The following is a 20,444-nucleotide window of genomic DNA, read 5'->3' as shown; positions in this document are numbered from 1 at the left end:
ACAAAACTTATTACCTTCAGGAGATTAAATAGCCATTTACAGTTTAGGAATCATTCACGGGAGTATATTTAAATGTTCACTCACTGGGTGGTAATCTGCAAACCTAGGCCTTCATAGATCAGACCATAGAATATAATAGTTGGTACATTATGTTGCAACTTTACAAAACACTGGTGCGGCCACACTTGCAGTGTCTTATGCAGTTCTGATGTGCCACACCATAGGAAGGGTGTGATTGCACTGGAGAGAATGCAGAGTAGATTCACCAGGATTTGCCTAGAATGGAGGACTTTATGTGGAGAGAGTGGATAGGTTGGGCGTTCTTTTTTCCCTGGAGCAATAAAGGTTTATATGTGATCTGATAAAAATATATAAGATTATGAGAGGAAAGATAGCATAGATAGTAAAAAAAAATCCCATAGTAAAGCAGGTTGGAATTGCATTGAGAAAAACAAGAGGCTTCAATTTCAGGTGAAAGGAATGAGTTTTAAATAGGAATTGAGGAGGAAGTTTTCTTATACAGAGTCTGGTCGTAATCTGGAATGTGCTGCTAGAGAAGGTGTTGGAATCAAGTACAATGACTTTTTAAGAGGAATTGTGACAGACACTTAAATAGGCATAGGCATATAGGCTCTATAGTTCGCAAATCCTCTCTGGGGATACACTTGATCCCAGCTGCCTATATCTGTCCCATGCCTCCCCCTTACTCTGGACCACAGCCTCAATTTCCCTCATCAGCCATTTCCTTACGTTTGTGTGCCTTGACCTTCACTCTAACAGGGATGTGCATGTCCTGAGCTCTTGTCAGCACACTTTTAAAAACATCCCACTTGCTTGACATTTCTTTTCCTTCAAACAACCTACTCCAATCAACTTGGGGAGATTTGGTGGCATGTTCCTGCTCTTATGTTCTTGTATTCTTGTGTTTTGTTTTCTTTTTCAATTTAATTGTGTTCATTGATCCTGGTTAAGTCTCAGTGCACCTTCCTAAATTGTCTACTCTGAATCCCCTTTCCCAGTCAACCCAATTTACACCTTCCCCGACAGTACCTGCAAACCTCCCAGCAAGGATATTGGTCTCAAACTGGCTTGATGGAATCCGTCTTGTATGTATTGTTCCCAATTGTCACAATGATCAAGGAAGTCAAAGCACATCATCCTGCCCCTTCAGCTATGCATTAATCTGATCTATCCTTATTTTCCTACACCCACAACCACGTGGCACCCAAAGCAATCCAGAAATAACAATCTTTAAATTCCTGTTCTTTTAATGGCTACCGAGCTCTCTAAACCCAAGTTGCAAGCCTTTTGTTTTGTTTTGTTTTCCATTTCAATTGTGTTCAATGATCCTGATATAAAGTCTCACTGCAACATCTCAAATTGTCTGTATCCATGAAATCGTTATGCATTAAAAACATTAATTAGTAATGGGTTGTTTACTGAAATAAGAGGAAATTCCTATCCATTTGTAAACTACTTGTACATAAATAAATAACCTTTATAGGAAAGTTTGAATTGTTACCACTAAATTAGATTTAGGTAATATATTTTGGTACTGAGAACATGAGATTTATGCATAGTTCAAGTAATTATGTTATCCCACTGTTTCCTTTGCATTGATTTATCATGTAAAAAATTATGCTCGTTATTTTGTGTTACAATAATTAAGACATTTGGACTCTTCTGTTGCAAGTATCCATTTATAACTTATTTTCTGTTTGCTTCCTACTTTTCCATTTGCATGCTACTTTATTTGTTTGACTTGATCCTCTTCTAACTGTCTATTGGGCTGGGAAGAATTGGAACCATCGTGCTCTAACTAAAGTAGGCTTTGTATTTTCTAACATATGTTTAATGTTCCTTCTTTAAAGTGATTGAAAGTAATAATAGGTTACAGTTTTATCGTGCTTCCCTTGCATTATTTGGGATTTTATATTTGCACAAAATATAGATGTATTTCTTCCCTATTAATTGCTCAATGCAGATAATGAATTTGAGGAAGAATGGCAAAGTGTATGTCTATGAAGATGTATCTTAATATCGTAAAGCTTATTTTGTTTACTCAATATCAAATGGAATCATTGCATTACAGTCAGCAGGCCAGTGTACTTTTCTTTTCTAATATAATCATTGTGTCATATTAGCATATTTTACACATTTTTAAAGTTTTTTTAACTATTTGTTTGCCTACACAAACACAACATGGGGTTTTAAAAGTTGCTTGTTTTTTTTTCTGTAAATATTATTTCCATTACTTCATGAAGCTGATTGGGTGTGCCAATTGCTCAATTGTTGAAAACTGTGAAAATAGGAACAGTTATCCACACGTAATATGATGTAGCACAAAGTTTCTTCACTTCCTGAAATGTGCTCAGTTATTCCAAAAATGACGGAATAATATGGACCTCATATTGTGTGAAATTGAGTTCTAGAAGTTATCCTGATCTATTGTATTAGCTGCAGCTGCAGTGACTCATTCTTTCATGCTGTTACACAATAATGACCCAATAGTCATAACTCATTCATTCAGGTATCGCCTTTCCACTTCACTCCTTTGGTATTACTTGGTTTTATATCTTTAACAGCTGACTATCTGTCAATAAATATTCAAATTAGTACACTACAGGGTTTAGATTTGCATATTCAAACAGACAACTAGATTTTCACATCAGCTAAAGTGTTTAGTTGCAGGATATTTGAATGAACATAAGAATAAAATATTGCAAAGACTCAAGTTTCACATTAACAATCAACCCAGTTTGAAAAACATAGGTGGAGAAGGGTGTAATGGTCAAGAGTTAAGAATAAGTGATATAGTGCTGTAGCTGGTAGAACTGCTGCCTCACAGCACTGGAGACGGGTTCAATCCTGACCTTGGGTGCTGTCTCTTGGGAGTTTGCGCGTTCTCCTTGTGACTGCATAGGTTTCCTCCAGGTGCTCTGGTTTGCTCCCACATCCCAAAGATATGCGGGTTTGTAGGTTAATGCAGAAAAAATGTTCCTGATATTGGGGAAGTCAAGAACCAGGGGTCACAGTTTAAGAATAAGGAGTAGGATCTTTAGGACTGACATGAGGAAAAACTTTTTTACCTAGGGAGTTGTGAATCTGTGGAATTCTCTGCCACAGAAGGCAGTGGAGGCCAATTCACTGGATGTTATCAAGAGAGAGTTAGATATAGCTCTTTGGGCTAACAGAATCAAGGGATATGGGGAGAAAGCAAGAACATGGTACTGATTGGATGATCAGCCATGATCATATTGAATGGCAGTGCTGGCTCGAAGGGCTAAATGGCCTACTCCTGCACCTATTTTCTATGTTTCTATGTTTAATTAGACTCTGTTAATTTCACCTTGGGCCCTTTGTATCCCCTTCCTGAAGATTTGAGTGTTCCATTGCTCACTTCAAACTGTCCCATGTCTCCTCCATCCCTGTTGTGATGGTCTTTCTTTCTCCCCTCTCCCAAACATAATGTCTTGTTCCCTACCTTCAAGCATGGCTGCTCACTCTACAATCTTAACCTTCCATTTTGATGCCTCCTGTGATGGTATATTTTATGTTTGACCTTAATTTTTGAAAAAGTATCTACGCAATATAAAAAGTACAAAATAAATCTGACATATATAGTCTTTGTGATACTTGAAATGTTCTGACATAATTAGTATATGTACTGTTATACATATTGTTTCATTTTTGCAGGGCATCAGCAGTCTCTTCAGCTCCCTGAAAGTTGTGAGGCTTCTTCGTTTAGGCCGAGTAGCACGAAAGTTGGACCATTATATTGAATATGGAGCAGCAGTGTTGGTGCTTCTTGTGTGTGTATTTGGGCTGGCAGCTCACTGGTTGGCTTGTATCTGGTACAGCATTGGGGATTATGAAGTGATCAACGAAGAACTAAACAGAATCAGAACTGATAGTTGGCTATATCAGCTTGGAGAAACTGTAGGAATGCCATATCATTTTAATACAAGTGGAACCGAGAAGTGGGAAGGTGGACCAAGTAAAGACTCTGTGTATATTGCCTCCCTCTACTTCACAATGACCAGCCTCACCAGTATTGGATTTGGTAACATTGCTCCAACAACTGATGGTGAGAAGATTTTTGCAGTGGCTATGATGATGATTGGTTGTAAGTATTCATAAAGGTTTTACTTTATATTCTGCATTTCTAAATGATCGCATTACATTTCTGAACTTTAATGCTAATTTGATTATGTGGTTGGATTGGGTGAAAATGAACTTAAAGGCAGCATTTGGATTTTTAAAAACTAATCTCCCCATAGATATAATTATTACTGGTGCAAAATGTTGTGAAGTTTACTTTGAAACAAAATGAAAACAAATAAAAAATAAACAGAAATTTACCAAAACTGAAGCATTGCCACATACCTTTACTTTTTTTAGTTGCTGACAGTTGATTCCCTTGCAAATATGGCCACCTTCTTCAGGGTCTAAAGAAGAGTTACATTCTAAGACGTCGTCTGTCCGCTCCCTCCTCAGATGCTGCTTGACCTGCTGAGTACCTCCAGCACTTTGTGTTTAGCTCAAGATTATTGCATCTGCAATCTCTTTTGTCTCCAAATACGGGCACCTATTTCAAACACAATGTCTTCAGCATTCAACTGCAGTGAATAGTGGAATGAATGCCCTTTCTCACAAATGTGTGGGCGAAACACATATGTGATTTAAGTGAAGTGTTCAATTGTACAGTTGACTCTTATTCTGTTGTCATTTGTCATGGATAATGTTATGTAAGTATTTGTTCTGCTGACATTTATCCCAGCGATTTTAAACACAAATTTGTTGGAACCACATACTGTATCTTTAACTTTCAATTGACTGGCTAACATTACAACTTATTCAATGCTGGATCTTCTTATTGAATCCACATCTATCTATCTATCTATATTACTAAATCTCTGATCTTGACCGCTTTTGGCCGACTGTGCTGCGATTTCCGAGAGAACGCCGCCACCTACGGCCGGCATTTTTGGCCACCTGGCTCAGAGCCGCCGTATGAGTGCGGAGGATTTTTTCCGATGATGAAAAATGAGAGAGATATTAATGTTTTTACAAAATTCACCATTCTCTCTGCTGCCCCCTTGCTGGCGGCAGGGAGAGGGACTATAAAACCAGGAAGTGTCGTGCCTCACTCAGTCTCTGCCAGAACCAGGAAGCGAGAGGCTCACGGCTCTCTGAGCTGCGAATAACACTGAAGGCACGTCTACTCCACGGTGAGTCCCCTCGATGCGACTGTAAAGTGGCTGCAGCCCTTTTTAAAAAGTTTGTGTTCACAAAATGGATTTTGGTTGTCGGGTGTCTGCAGCCCAATTGTTTGCCTCGCCTTTTTTTTTTAACAAGTTTGTGTTCACAAAGTGAATTTTGGTGGTCGGGTGCCTGCAGCCCAATTGTTTGCCTCGCCTTTTTTAAACAAGTTTGTGTTCACAAAGTGAATTTTGGTTGTCGGGTGTCTGCAGCCCAATTGTTTGCCTCGCCTTTTTTTTAACAAGTTTGTGTTCACAAAGTGAATTTTGGTGGTCGGCTTTCAAAATCGCTGCAACAGTTGGATGCCTGCCCAAGCATCCATACGGCCCACAATGTCTATACTAGCCCCCTGGAAACCAGTACCTTCGGCCCGCAACACCCATACTAGCGTAACAGACAGCCCCCCCACTGGCGAGCAGTATTGGAATTGGTGGAGAGGTGGAATATTGCGTTGGTGACCAGCCCTCCCGTGTGATGCTGGGACTCAGCTGCTCTACATCGGTGAGACCAAGCGTAGGCTTGGCGATTGCTTCGCTAAACACCTCCGCTCGGTTCGCAATAACTAACCTGAACTCCCGGTGGCTCAGCACTTCAACTCCCCCTCCGATTCCGAATCCGACCTTTCTGTCCTCAGCCTCCTCCATGGCCAGAGTGAGGACCACCGTAAATTGGAGGGCAGCATCTCATATTTCGCTTGGGCAGTTTGCACCCCAGTGGTATGAACCCCCACCCTCACATCAGTCTGAAGAAGGGTTTCGGCCCGAAACGTTACCTATTTCCTTAACTCCATAGATGCTGCCTCACCCGCTGAGTTTCTCCAGCATTTTTGTCTACCTTCGATTTTCCAGCATCTGCAGTTCCTTCTTAAACATTATGTTACAGTTGTGCAACATGTTGGTGAAGCTGCATTTGGAGTATTGTCTTCGGTTTGATCACCCTGCTATAGGAAGGACATTATGAGCTTGGAAAGATTTTCAATGCAGAGAAGATTTACGAGGAATTTGCCAGAACTCGAGGGCCTGAACTATAGGGATAAGTTGAGCAGGCTAAGACTTTATTATTCCTTTAAATGCAGGAGGCTGAGGGGTGTATAAAAGAGGTGTATAAAATTATGAGGGGATTAGATAGGGTGAATGCACGGAGTCCTTAACCCAGAGTAGGGGAATCAAGAGAGAAAAGATCTAATAGCTCCCTGAGGGGCAACAGAGGGTGGGGTTTTTTTGGAACGAGGTGCCAGAGAAGGTTGTTGAGACAGGTATTGTAACAACATTTAAAACACATTTGGACAGGAACATATATAGGAAAGGTTTAGAGGGATATGTGCCAAATCCAGGCAGATAGGACCTGTGTAGATGGGGCATCTTGGTCAGCATGGAAAGGTGGGCTGAAGGGCCTGTTTTCGTTATATGACTAAGTGCCTTAGGCACATTAACTGTAAAGGTGCTTAACTATGGAATTTGTTGTTGATCCTACGACATGATGCAGCTTTATTCATACTCCAATGACAACACTTAGTTATTTTAAGACTAACTTTTAAGACTAACAGGCTTGTTTACATAGCACCATGGATGAAATAAATTCATTTCTGATACAGTTTATGACACAACCCTCAATACCTATTTTTACTTTCTTCTTAATGCAACAAAAAGTGCCTCCAGTATTTTTTATATTTTGAATTTAGTTTGTAGCAATAAAAAATGCAGATCGATGTATTCACTTACTTAGAAGGTGAATGTATCTTCTCATTCGTGCCTATTTTGCACAGTTGATCTGAGTTCATGCCCAATAACAGGCAAGTGCCAAAGGCTTACATGAAACATGCTGGATTGCTAAATGGTTTGCCATCTCAAACCAATAATTTAGATAGTTGTTAAGAGTCCATCTAATTATGTTACACAATGATTCAACAATGAAAATAAACATTTGCAGCAACTGAGAATAAAAGACTCAGTCTGTGTAGCCACATATTTCAGAATGGTCACTTTTTTAAGTAGCTTATGATGTAAGGTGGTGTAACCCAAAAAAAAATGCAAGTGATTCCAAAGAATTTATTCAGATAATAATGCTTAATAGCTAATGAACAAATTAAATGGGCTTATTTAATACAAAAGTCAAGTCGTCAAGTGAGTTTATTGTCATGTGTCCCTGTATAGGACAATGAAATTCTTGCTTTGCTTCAGCACAGAACATAGTAGGCATTTACTACAAAACAGATCAGTGTCCATATACCATAATATAAATATATACACACACATAAATAAAGACTGATAAAGTGCAAATAACAGATAAGGGATTATTAATGATCAGAGTTTTGTCCGAGCCAGGTATAATAGCCTGATGGCTGTGGGGTCCTGTAGCTATTCCTGAAGCTGCTTGTTGCAGTCTTCAGGCTCCTGTACCTTCTGCCTGAAGGTAGCAGGGAGATGAATGTGTGGCCAGGATGGTGTGGGTCTTTGATGATACTGCCAGCCTTTTTAAGGCAGCGACTGCGATAAATCCCCTCGATGGAAGGAAGGTCAGAGCCGATGATGGACTGGGCAGTGTTTACTACTTTTTGTAGTCTTTTCCTCTCCAGGGCGCTCATGTTGCCGAACCAAGCCTCGATGAAACCGGTCAGCATGCTCTCTACTGTGCACCAGTAGAAGTTAGAGAGAGTCTTCCTTGACAAACCGACTCTCCGTAATCTTCTCAGGAAGTAGAGGCGCTGATGTGCTTTCTTGATAATTGCATTAGTGTTCTCGGACCAGGAACGATCTTCAGAGATGTGCACACCCAGAAATTTGAAGCTCTTGACCCTTTCAACCATCGACCCGTTGACATAAACGGGACTGTGGGTCCCCATCCTACTCCTTCCAAAGTCCACAATCAGTTCCTTGGTTTTGCTGGTGTTGAGGGCCAGGTTATTGTGCTGGCACCATATGGACAGTTGCTCAATCTCTCTTCTATACTCTGACTCATCCCCATCAGTGATACGTCCCACAACAGTGGTGTCGTCAGCGAACTTGATGATGGAGTTCGCACTGTGACCGGCTACGCAGTCATGAGAATAGAGTGAGTACAGCAGGGGGCTGAGCACGCAGTCTTGAGGTACTCCCGTGCTGATTGTTATCGAGGCTGACACATTTCCACCAATACGAACAGACTGTGGTCTGTGAATGAGGAAGTCGAGGATCAAATTGCAGAGGGACGCGCAGAGACCCAGTTCTGAGAGTTTGGTAACCAGCTTGGAGGGGATGATTGTGTTAAATGCCGAGCTGTAATCGATGAATAACAGCCTGACATCTGAGTTTTTGTTGTCCAAGTGGTCCAGAGCGGAGTGGAGGGCCAGCGAGATCGCATCCACCGTTGATCTGTTGTGGCGGTAAGCGAACTGCAGTGGGTCCAGGTTTTTGTCGAGGTAGGAGTTGATTTTCTCCATGATCAACCTCTCAAAGCACTTCATCACCACAGGCGTTAGTGCCACTGGTCGATAGTCATTGAGGCACGTCACATTACTCTTCTTGGGCACTGGTATAATTGATGCCCTTTTAAAGCAGGTGGGGACCTCAGAAGTGAGAGGTTGAAAATGTCCGTAAAAATTTCAGCCAGTTGGTCCGCACACATTTTTAGAACACGACCGGGTATACCATCAGGTCCAGGCGCTTTTCGGAGGTTCACCCCTCTGAAGGATTTCCTGACGTCGGCCTCTGTGACTGAGACTGAAATACCATCACAGAGAATGGGGGCTCTGGATGAGTATCTGGTGATATTTGAATTGAGCAGGCAGTTTACTTTGATCACATAGACCAGTTAGAATATATGTAACATTTTCCTCACTACTAGGGAGATTAAATTCTGTTAACACAACTTTGTGAGTTTGTTATTTTATAATTTGGGTAGCTTGAGAGGCTATTGATCATTTAACAGTGGAAGCAATTTCATACTAATTTATTTTACTGGTTTGTATTTGTCATTAATATTTGAAATGTGGGTGCAAATATGCTCAACATATATTATATTTTACTGGAAACTTAATTTATTACCCTTCCTCACATTTCACTCGTTTAATTGTTGTACTTTAAATTCTTAAATTAAAAGTATATTTTGAATGGGAGAAAATCAATTTCTAAGAAAGATGTCTATTTCATTCAGCCATGCTTAAGATTTTTATTTTCCTTTTTCCTTTATACCTTTCATCTATAGCATAGCTGTGATCTAATGTTTGATGGTGTGCTCCCAGGTATTTCATGCTAACATACCTTTGAGTAGTTCTTCTGTGAACAGACAATAGGCATGGAGAGCACTTTCTCTTTTAGGGTAGATATTGGAGATTTTGCAACAGTTTGCCATTTGATGTCCAAAAATCTATTTTTCCAAAGCCATGTATTCTAAGATCCTCTGCCTTCATTTCTTTATAAGCATGGAATTTTGCACTTTTAAAAAGGCTTCCAATCTATCATTGTTCAATGATAGTTCTACCATTTCAATTTTATATTGTACTGTTACATTTATACAAGTGGTTAAATGCAGAAGTCCAAAAGTAATTGTCAATGATGCACTGCTTTTCCATTCACTCAATGTTGCAGTGTTTAATGCTATTTTTGGTTTTCTACAAAAAAATACTGATAAACATTCAATGCTAGAAAAATTGTTTGAAAGATCTTCATGTTAGATGGTGCTAATAGCAGGTTAATGGAGTGTAGCTTTTTTTAAAATTGGGATTATCAAAGGGCACCTTGCATGATCATCTTCAAATTATTTAATTTTGGTTGAGTATAAATAAATAGCATGGATGTATAGAATATTTAGTTAAAGTATGAACAAGAAGAAATTAGCGTTTTTCATGTTTGTCTGGTTGTTTCTAAAGGAGTGCATTAGGCTTAGTGCTCAGCCCTTGGCCATTTACAATCTCTATTAATGATTTAATTGTTGTATCCAATATTGGTTGGAAAGTGAGCCCTGAGGAGGATGTTAATACTCTTCAGGTGATTACTGACCAATTAAGTGAGTGGGTGAGGTGGAGTTTAATTTTGAGAAAGCGTGATGTATTGACTGTCGATAAAAAGATCGAAAAAGAATGGCTATTCATACTTTAGAAACAATAAATGTTAACTTGCAGAGGGACATTGGTATACTACTCGGTGAAACATAAAAGATGCAGGTACGGCAAGAAAAAATTAGGAAGGATACAAGCATGTTGCATTTTATTGCAAAGGGGGTTGGAATAGAGAAGGAGTGAAGCTGTTCTGGAATTGGATAGGATCCTCCCCATGTTATCTACAGCCAGTATATACGATCAAGAATAGACATGAAGTACTGGAGTAATTCAGTGGGTCAGGCAGCATCTCTGGAGAAAAAGGATTGGTGGCGATCAAGAGTTTGGGAGACCAGCGTGATAGATTTGGCAGTTATTGCAGACTTCTTCTGCCACGTGGGTACTCTGTTTGCAGCAGCATTTCCAGCTTGGCAACTGTCCATGTTACAAACAATTCATGTTTACATAACTCTGCCATAATGTGGGGAGGGCTCAGTAACTATTTGGAATACTATGCTTGGTTTTGCCCTCATATTTCAATAAGATTATACTGGGATTGCAGCATAGACTCACGATTGATTTCTAGGATAGGAAGATTGCTCTACGCGCTACAATTGAGTGAGATTGGCTTGCAGAGCTGAGGATAAGCCAATCTCTTTGAAATGTGTAATATTCTGAAAAGGTAGATGTTGAGATTTGTTTCTTCAGGCTGAAGCAATCATGAGAAGAGATAGGGGAGGACTCAGCCATTTATATCTCGTCAGCAGAGAAATTTGCATAAGTGTTGTAAATCTACCGCAGAGTAGTTTTCTACTGCAGAGACCAGCAGTCATTCACTATATTCACAATTGTGATTGTATTTTTGGACATTAAGGAAACCGAAGGATATGGGGATTGGCCAGGGACATGAATGAGTACAGAATTGCTGATCTTATTGAATGGCTGAGCACATTCTTCTTCTTCTTTTCGTGGTCCATCTTGTTACAAATGTTGACCTCGCTGTCATTGTCTGTCGTGAAAAGGACGCAGGTTTCCGGCGACAATCAATGGAAGCCATCACTTGTCACAATAGATGACGGTGGTAGCAGAATTAGTTCAGGATACTTCCAGTTTCCAGCCCTGCGACATGGATGCTTCTGCTATGGGGTCGCTGAGCACATTGTGTTAATATTATAAATTGCAGAGGTACCCAAGAGTGCATTCGTCATTTATTGGATTTGTAGGTTGGTTAAAGCAACCATTAAAATTTAGCTCTAGTTTAAACATATCATTGCATTAGGGTGGGTTCTCATAAGGTTCAAGGTTTTGGCACATATTGTGTTAGAATATTTGAATGGCATAACATGGAAAGAAAATGTTTGGCCTGTCATAATTTCTGCAGCTGACAGCTGTGTGATAGAACTACCAATTAATTCCACTTTCCTGTTCTTTCCCACAGTCTCCCCTGTAACTGTTTTATTTCCCTTCAAATGCTAATCTATTTCTCTTTTGCGCATTACAATTCAATTAACATCTATTAGCCTTTAAGGCAATTCATTCCAAATCAAAGCTGTTCTATTTAAAATAATGTGCCTCACCTTGCTCCAGTGCTTTTGGCAATTATTTCAAATTTGTGTCCCTTGGTTACTGATCCCTGTGAAACTGGAAGCAATTTTTCATTATTTACTCGATCAAAACCATGCATAATTATGAATTCCTCCATCAATTTGCATCTTGACTTTCTAAGGAAACCCCCAACTTTTACTTTTCTTGCAACTGAGGGCACTTACCAGTGATGATTATAGTAATCTCCCCTGTACCATCCAACGTTTGCATAACATCCAAGAACGCAGTGGTCTGAATCAGACAAAATATTTGAGCTGAGGCCTAGTTAACTTTTCGTAATGCTTAGCATTAACTTCCTTAATTTATATTCTAATGTTCTATTAATCAAAAAGTCTAATCTTTTTTTCTCAAGCAGCATTAAACTCTAATAACATCTTGAGCTGATATACTGTGGATTCTTTAGGTTTCATGACTGGGCATTGTAATTCTCTCCAGTGAGAACGCATTTTGGTATGGATAAATTGTTCCTAGAGAGGTCTTCAACTGTAAAGAAACCACCCTTGACAACACATAGCTGCATGATTTGTTTTCAGTCATAATTGCAAATCTCAAGACTTGGGTCTGATTGAGTTTCGTTATCTTGGTTTTTGACCAGTTAGCTATAATACTTGGTGGTTTAGAGCTTACTATATTATCTATTCATCCCCAGACACGCACAGCCAGACACGCACAGCTAGACACGCACAGCCAGACGCACAGACGTTGCCCAAGTTGACTGAAAATCCGAAGTCTCCATGTGATGCCTGCCACATCTCCACATAGGGAAGTTACTCAAAATTGGGAATTACTTCATTTCTGAGGAGCGGAGGATAGAAACATAGAAAATAGGTGCAGGAGTAGGCCATTCGGCCCTTCGAGCCTGCATCGCCATTCAATATCATGGCTGATCATCCAACTCAGTATCCTGTACCTGCCTTCTCTCCATACCCCCTGATCCCTTTAGCCACAAGGGCCACATCTAACTCCCTCTTAAATATAGCCAATAAACTGGCCTCAACTACATTCTGTGGCAGAGAATTCCACAGATTCGCCACTCTCTGTGTGAAAAATGTTTTTCTCATCTCGGTCCTAAAAGACTTCCCCCTTATCCTTAAACTGTGACCCCCATGTTCTGGACTTCCCCAACATCGGGAACAATCTTCCTGCATCTAGCCTGTCCAACCCCTTAAGAATTTTGTAAGTTTCTATAAGATCCCTCCCTCAATCTTCTAAATTCTAGCGAGTACAAGCCGAGTCTATCCAGTCTTTCTTCATATGAAAGTCCTGCCATCCCAGGAATCAGTCTGGTGAACCTTCTCTGTTCTCCCTCTATGGAAAGAATGTCTTTCTTCAGGTTAGGAGACCAAAATTGTACACAATACTTCAGGCGTGGTCTCACCAAGGCCCTGTACAACTGCAGTAGAATCTCCCTGCTCCTATACTCAAATCCTTTTGCAATGAATGCTTACATACCATTCGCTTTCTTCACTGCCTGCTGCATCTGCATGCCTACTTTCAATGACTGGTGTAGCATGACACCCAGGTCTCGTTGCATCTCCCCTGTTCCTAATCCGCCACCATTCAGATAATAGTTTACTTTCCTGTTCTTGCCACCAAAGAGGATAACCTCACATTTATCCACATTATACTGCATCTGCCATGCATTTACCCACTCACCCAACCTATCCAACTCGCCTTGCAACCTCCTAGCATCCTCCTCACAGCTAACACTGCCCCCCAGCTTCGTGCCATCCACAAACTTGGAGATGTTGCATTCAATCCCCTCAACCAAATCATTAATATCTATATTACTAAATCGCTGATCTTGACCGCTTTTGGCCGACTGCTGCAATTTCCGAGAGAACACCACCACCTACGGCCGGCATTTCTGGCCACCTCGCTCAGAGTCCCCCTCCGCCGTATGAATGCGGAGGATTTTTTCCGATGATGAAAAATGAGAGAGATATTAATGTTTTTACAAAATTCACCATTCTCTCTGCTGCTACTGCTGGCGGCAGGGAGCGCTGGCGGCAGGGAGAGGGACTATAAAACCAGGAAGTGTCGTGCCTCACTCAGTCTCTGCCAGAGCCAGGAAGCGAGAGGGTCATGGCTCACGGCTCTCTGAGCTGCGAATAACACTGAAGGCACGTCTACTCCACGGTGAGTCCCCTCGATGCGGCTGTAAAGTGGCTGCAGCCCTTTTTAAAAAGTTTGTGTTCACAAAATGGATTTTGGTTGTCGGGTGTCTGCAGCTCAATTGTTTGCCTTGCCTTTTTTTTAACAAGTTTGTGTTCACAAAGTGAATTTTGGTGGTCGGGTGTCTGCAGCCCAATTGTTTGCCTCGCCTTTTTTTAACAAGTTTGTGTTCACAAAGTTAATTTTGGTGGTCGGGTGTCTGCAGCCCAATTGTTTGCCTCGCCTTTTTTTTTAACAAGTTTGTGTTCACAAAGTGAATTTTGGTAGTCGGGTGTCTGCAGCCCAATTGTTTGCCTCGTCTTTTTTAAGAAGTTTGTGTTCACAAAGTGAATTTTCGTTGTCGGGTGTCTGCAGCCCAATTGTTTGCCTTGCCTTTTTTTTTAACAAGTTTGTGTTCACAAAATGAAATTTGATTGTCGGGTGGCTGCAGCCCAATTGTTTGCCTTGGCTTGGCTTTCAAAATCGTTGCAACAGTTGGATGCCTGCCCAAGCATCCATACGGCCCACAATGTCTATACTAGCCCTCTGGAAACCAGTACCTTCGGCCCGCAACACCCATACTAGCGCAGCAGACAGCCCCCCCCTCCCCCCACTGGCGAGCAGTATTGGAATTGGTGGAGAGGTGGAATATTGCGCTGGTGACCAGCCCTCCCATGTGATGCTGGGACCCAACGGGTCCCACTTAGTCTAGTATATATTACTAAAAGTCTGATCTTGACCGCTTATGGCCCACTGTGATGCGATTTCCGAGAGAACGCCGCCACCAATGGCCATCATTCTTGGCCATCTCGCACAGAGCCCCCCTCCGCCTTCCAGGACCAGAGGATTTTTCCCATGGATGAAAAATCAGAGAGATATTAATGTTTTTTTTAAATTCCCCATTCTCTCTGCTGGCGGCAGGGGGTGGGACTATAAAACCCGGAAGTGTAGTGCCTCACTCAGTCTCTGCCAGACCCAGGAAGCGAGAGGCTCACGGCCCTCTGAGCTGCGAATAACACAGAACGCACGTCTACTCCAAGGTGAGTCCCCTCGATGCGGCTGCAAAGTGGGTGCAGCCCAATTGTTTGCCTTGTCTTTTTAACAAGTTTGTGTTCACAAAATGAATTTCGGTTGTCGGGTGGCTGCAGCCCAATTGTTTGCCTCGCCTTTTTAAAAAGTTTGTGTTCACAAAATGAATTTTGATTGTCAGATGGCTGCAGCCCAATTGTTTGCCTCTCCTTTTTAAAAGGTTTATGTTCACTAAATGAATTTTGGTTGTCAGGTGGCTGCAGCCCAATTGTTTGCCTCGCCTTGTTAAAAGGTGTGTGTTCACTAAATGAATTTTGGTTGTCGGGTGGCTGCAGCCTAGTTGTTTGCCTTGCCTTTTTAAAAGGTTTGTGTTCACAAAATGAATTTGGGTTGTCAGATGGCTGCAGCCCAATTGTTTGCCTCGCCTTTTTAAAAGGTTTGTGTTCACTAAATGAATTTTGGTTGTCAGGTGGCTGCAGCCCAGTTGTTTGCCTCGCCTTTTTTTAAAGGTTTGTGTTCACAAAATGAATTTTGGTTGTCAGGTGGCTGCAGTCCAATTGTTTACCTTACCTTCTTATAAGGTTTGTGTTCACAAAATGAATTTTGGTTGTCAGGTGGCTGCAGTCCAATTGTTTGCCTCGCCTTTTTAACAAATTTGTTCATAAAATGAATTTTGGTTGTCAGGTAGCTGCAGCACAATTGTTTGCCTTGGCTTGGCTTTTGAATCATTGCAACAGTTGGATGCCAGTCCAAGAATCCATTTGGCCCACAATGTCTATACTAGCCCTCTGGAAACCAGTACCTTCGGCCCACAACACCCATACTAGCGCAACAGACAGCCCCCCACTGACGAGCAATATTGGAATTGGTGGAGTGGAATATTGCGTTGGTGACCAGCCCTCCCATGTGATGCTGGGACCCAACGGGTCCCACTTAGTCTCGTATATATTGTAAATAGCTGGGTCCCAGCACTGAGTCTTGCGGTACCCCACTAGTCACTGCCTGCCATTCTGAAAAGGACCCGTTTACTCCTACTCTTTGCTTCCTGTCTGCCAGCCAGTTCTCTATCCACATTAATACTGAACCCCCAATACCGTGTGCTTTAAGTTTGCATACTAATCTCTTATGTGGGACCTTGTCGAAAGCCTTCTGAAAGTCCAGATGTAACACATCCACTGGTTCTCCCTTAGCCACTCTACTAGTTACATCCTCGAAAAATTCTATAAGATTCGTCAGACATGATTTACCTTTCATAAATCCATGCTGACTTTGTCCAATGATTTCACCACTTTCCAAATGTGCTGCTTTCCCATCTTTAACAACTGATTCTGGATGCCTGATGATGAATCCTTTTAACTTGTGCCACCACCACAGGACATTGCCAGAGTGAGGTCTTGGTCTAAGATGATTTGAAATCAGGTTCTACTTCTCAGACACGGTGCCCACGTAAATGTATATATCCTTGCATACATGCCACCACCTCCTTCAATGACCCTCAACCTCCTCTGTTCCCCAGTACCTCTTGCTTCGTTCTCCCGATTTTACTTAGCCCCTCGCTATTTTCCTTCACTTGATTTTTCCATTGAGCCCCAAGCCAGTCTGGCTATTCCAATCTTCAAGACCGTACTCCTCTTCGGGCTGCTCCTGATTATCTGTTCTCAATCCTTGTAGCCATGCCACCCTGAACTCTCAGATCTCTCCCAGAAACTCTTGAGAGTATATCCAGCTGTAATTGCTGATAATTAAACCAAAGGTTTAGAGATACAGCGCGGAAACAGGCTCTTTCGGCCCACCAGGTCCACGCCGACCAGCAACCCCCGCACATTAACACTATCCTATACCCACTAGGGACAATTTTTACATTTACCAAGCCATTTACCATTCATCTACGTCTTTAGAGGTACAAAGGTGAAGTATTCGTACAGAATCAAATGGCAGTAGATGGTTTATGATGATGTTTGAGCTCCTATAGCTTGCATACACCCTGCTACTGATACAACCACATCAAGATTGATTTTGAATATCCAGCCTTGACAAGCTTGCTGAGGTAGTTGATTATGCTTTGGGGAGGCAAACAGGACAACTCACCACTGATGACTTCCAAAGGACATCAGGGATAGCCCTGCGGGCAATGAAGTCACTCCCTTTTGAATGCTACCTCTGTAATTTGTGAGTAAATTTCTGCTTGGCTACATATGTTGGGTTCCTGTGATTTGATAGTGCACGGAATGATTGCTCTCCTTTGGCACACTATCTGGAAGGCTGGCCAAGATTTTCTAATGTTTTGCAATGTACAGGGAAGATGTATGACCTTAACATTTTTCGGTTAAAGCATTCTGTGATTATTTGGAAAATGTCATGCCACATCGGTTTGATTTCTTTGTTTGGATTCAGTATTTCTGATACACACAAGTGTAAGTTGTAAAATTGTCCCTAGTGTGAGTAGGTTAATGTACGGGGTGATCGCTAGTTGGCATGGACTCGGTGGGCTGAAGGACCTGTTGGTCACTTGATTATTGCATTGTTGAGTTATTGTACCTATAATCCTGCAGTTAAGGGCCTGTCCCCCTGTACGAGGTAATTCAAGAGTTCTCCCGAGTTCTCCCCGATTCGAACTCGGAAAATGTCCGTAGCGGGTCCGTAGGAGTTCGTGGATGTCTCATAGCGGCTCGTACGAGTAAAAAGTAACAGTTTTTTTCATTACAAGTATTTTCTTACTTACATTTTTCACAGTGTTGAAAAAACGTCACGAGTTTACCGGCTTTCCCGAGTATCTACCATTACCCGTACAAGCCGCTATTAGACATCCACAAATTCCTACGGACCAGCTATGGACATTCTCCGAGTTCGAATCAGGGGAAAACTCGGGAGAACTCTTGAATTACTTCGTACAGTGTGACAGGCCCTTTAGTAAGGATGTCATTGTTCCATTCATGATGCATATGATGATTGAACACTTTTGACTTGAATCAAAAGAAGGGCTATGGGTTCGGCTGCAAGGTAGTGTAAGATCGATCAGCCACACTGAATTGACATAAGTGACCCATTGGTCCATTATTTCTATAATTGTTATATAAAATATATGAAAATTTGTGCTTAGAAATTTGACATCAGATCAATATTAGTAAATGAACATTATAGCTGCTTTAAAAATTCAGTTCCTTTATTTTAATAGAATCAAATCGTTAAAGCTGTACAACATCCTAACATAACCACCTCGATATTAAGAATTTTAAAAATTTCTAAGGGAGGCATAAGTAAAATAATTATTTCCAGATTATTACGCTAGGGGTATGATGAGTATTGCTCAATCTTTCTGTGCATTTACCACTAGATGCCACCTGGATGATTGCTCAAGGTGATGGGGAATTTATAATTTATGTAAAATCGGGCTGCTTTTAGGAGCCTCATTTATTGATTGAATAAATAGTATGTCAGGTTTCCTTAATTATGCATGCATCAAGCTCTCTTTATTCATTTATTTATCTATTTATTTATTTATTTATTTATTTGTTTGTTTATTTGTTCCGAACAAGTAAAGACATAAATAGGAATAAATAACAACAACAAAATCGAAATAGTCAAACATTTGGACATTCCAGGCAATATTTGCAAAGCAATGAAAAGCATAAAGCAAAATTTAAATGTCCAACACTTTTTCTTTACAAGCTCGAAAAGGAGTGAGAAGAAGAATAACTTATTTAATCTCACCCCTTCTCCCTAAACCCTTCTTCCATATTTAATAATTAATGAATTAATAATAATAATACCCCAGACAATTTTTAGAGATGCATACAAACATATATATACATACAACTGATATACACTTACAAGTAATATGTATGAAGTAACCAAAAAACATAAATAAATAATAAACAAAATAATAAACAAACACTAATTCTGTTAACAGATTAATGTTAAATATTGATGCAATTATTCTAAAACTATTGTATGAGGATGGAATGAAACATGCAAGAAATAAAGACAGGCGTAGAAACAAGGAAGTACAGATGTTGGTTTATAAAAAGAGACAATGTTTGAGTAAGGTCGGTCCTGACCCAGAGATGCTACTTGAGTTACTCCATGTTTCCTTGCCACATAGATTAATCGGTTAATAGACTCTTGCCTGCTTTCAGCAATCACATCAATCTGCCCTCACACTGTTGGAAAATAGTGGAGACAGTTATTTACAGAACTTAATGCCAGAAGTCTAGCTCTGTGGACTTTGACTTGGATGCAGGCAGTGGTCAATTCATCACAACTTAATCACTTGCCTGCAAACAACCTCTATCAGTCAGGAAACATTTCTGCTTTTAGTGCACCAGCAGGAACATCTGCAAGATCTGCTCTATTATTTCACAACTTGCACACATTGCCAACAATTCAATTAAGAACACTCCACTCAAAGGATTTGTACAATACTCACTGTCATGTTGCAGCACTGTCAACACAGCAGCAACACAGCACACAGGGGAGGTGTGAGGGCAGGTGCCAGCTGCCACAAAAGACAACTCCTTTGTGAAGTGCATAACTGCTGTTCTGGCTCGGGGAGAAGGTGTTTGTCCACACCACCGACATCTCCATGTTTGCCAGTCAGCCTGGACTGGCACTGCCCATGTTGAGAGAGTGCTGAGTGCAGTATCGTCTCTGGATCAGGATCTTTGTCGTGCAAGGTAATTGGATGAAACCCAACGGTTTCCCATGCAGAAAATCAACAGCCATCCATTGGAGAAGGAAAGTTCAAAACCACAAGGACCTGCAAAAACATTAGCTTCTGTAGTGTGTAGGATTAGTTGTCTGTATTTGAGGGGGCGTTAGTTGGAATGTTAAACAAAATGCGAGCACTGGCATAAAATTGGTGCCTGATCTGTCTGTGGGTGGTCAGTGACAAATATCAATGGTGCCCAACTAAAATGTGGTGAAAGTCAGATTTAAAACTATTTCTGGGGATCACATATGCAAAACATTTTAATTTAGTATGCAAAACCAGATAATAGTTGTAACCATGTGTAAAGGTGCATAACATATTTCTCCTCTTTCTTGCTGCTCCATATGTTGTAGCCATGCTTCACACTGCCTTCACAGTGTCCCTTTCCACCACTTGTTTTACACAATGATGGAACTCTGCCCTCTAATAATGTACTCTAGTGTTACACAGTGACAGTCTGTATCTGCCATGTTGAACCAGTTTTGCAGTGACAGATACATGCCCATCAGTGCAGTAAACCTGGGTTTAGAACTGGATTTGCACCTGATTCTGAACTTGGGCCCAGAAGATTGAACCATGACCAACCTGCCTTGGGTCTTTGGTCTCTGGGTATCATCTCTAGGCCTCTGATATCCAGTCAGGTGCTTATTCTGGGATGGGCTGGGCCTTGGT

The 20,444-nt window shown here is 41.1% G+C and overlaps 1 protein-coding gene across 1 annotated transcript in view; it reads left to right on the top strand.

Moving 5' to 3' along the window:
• Positions 1–20,444, top strand: part of kcnh1 (potassium voltage-gated channel subfamily H member 1) — a 217,656-nt gene that overhangs the window by 43,983 nt on the left and 153,229 nt on the right. The window contains exon 7 of the mRNA XM_033025617.1: positions 3,697–4,126. Within this exon, the coding sequence (XP_032881508.1) occupies positions 3,697–4,126 (430 nt within the window). The remainder of the gene's footprint in view (positions 1–3,696; positions 4,127–20,444) is intronic.

The sequence above is a fragment of the Amblyraja radiata genome, chromosome 8 (genome assembly GCF_010909765.2).
Source record: "Amblyraja radiata isolate CabotCenter1 chromosome 8, sAmbRad1.1.pri, whole genome shotgun sequence".
Taxonomy (NCBI): Eukaryota; Metazoa; Chordata; class Chondrichthyes; order Rajiformes; family Rajidae; genus Amblyraja; species Amblyraja radiata.
The sequence above is the reverse complement of the archived record's forward strand: the minus strand, read 5'-3'. Positions and strand labels throughout refer to the sequence as shown.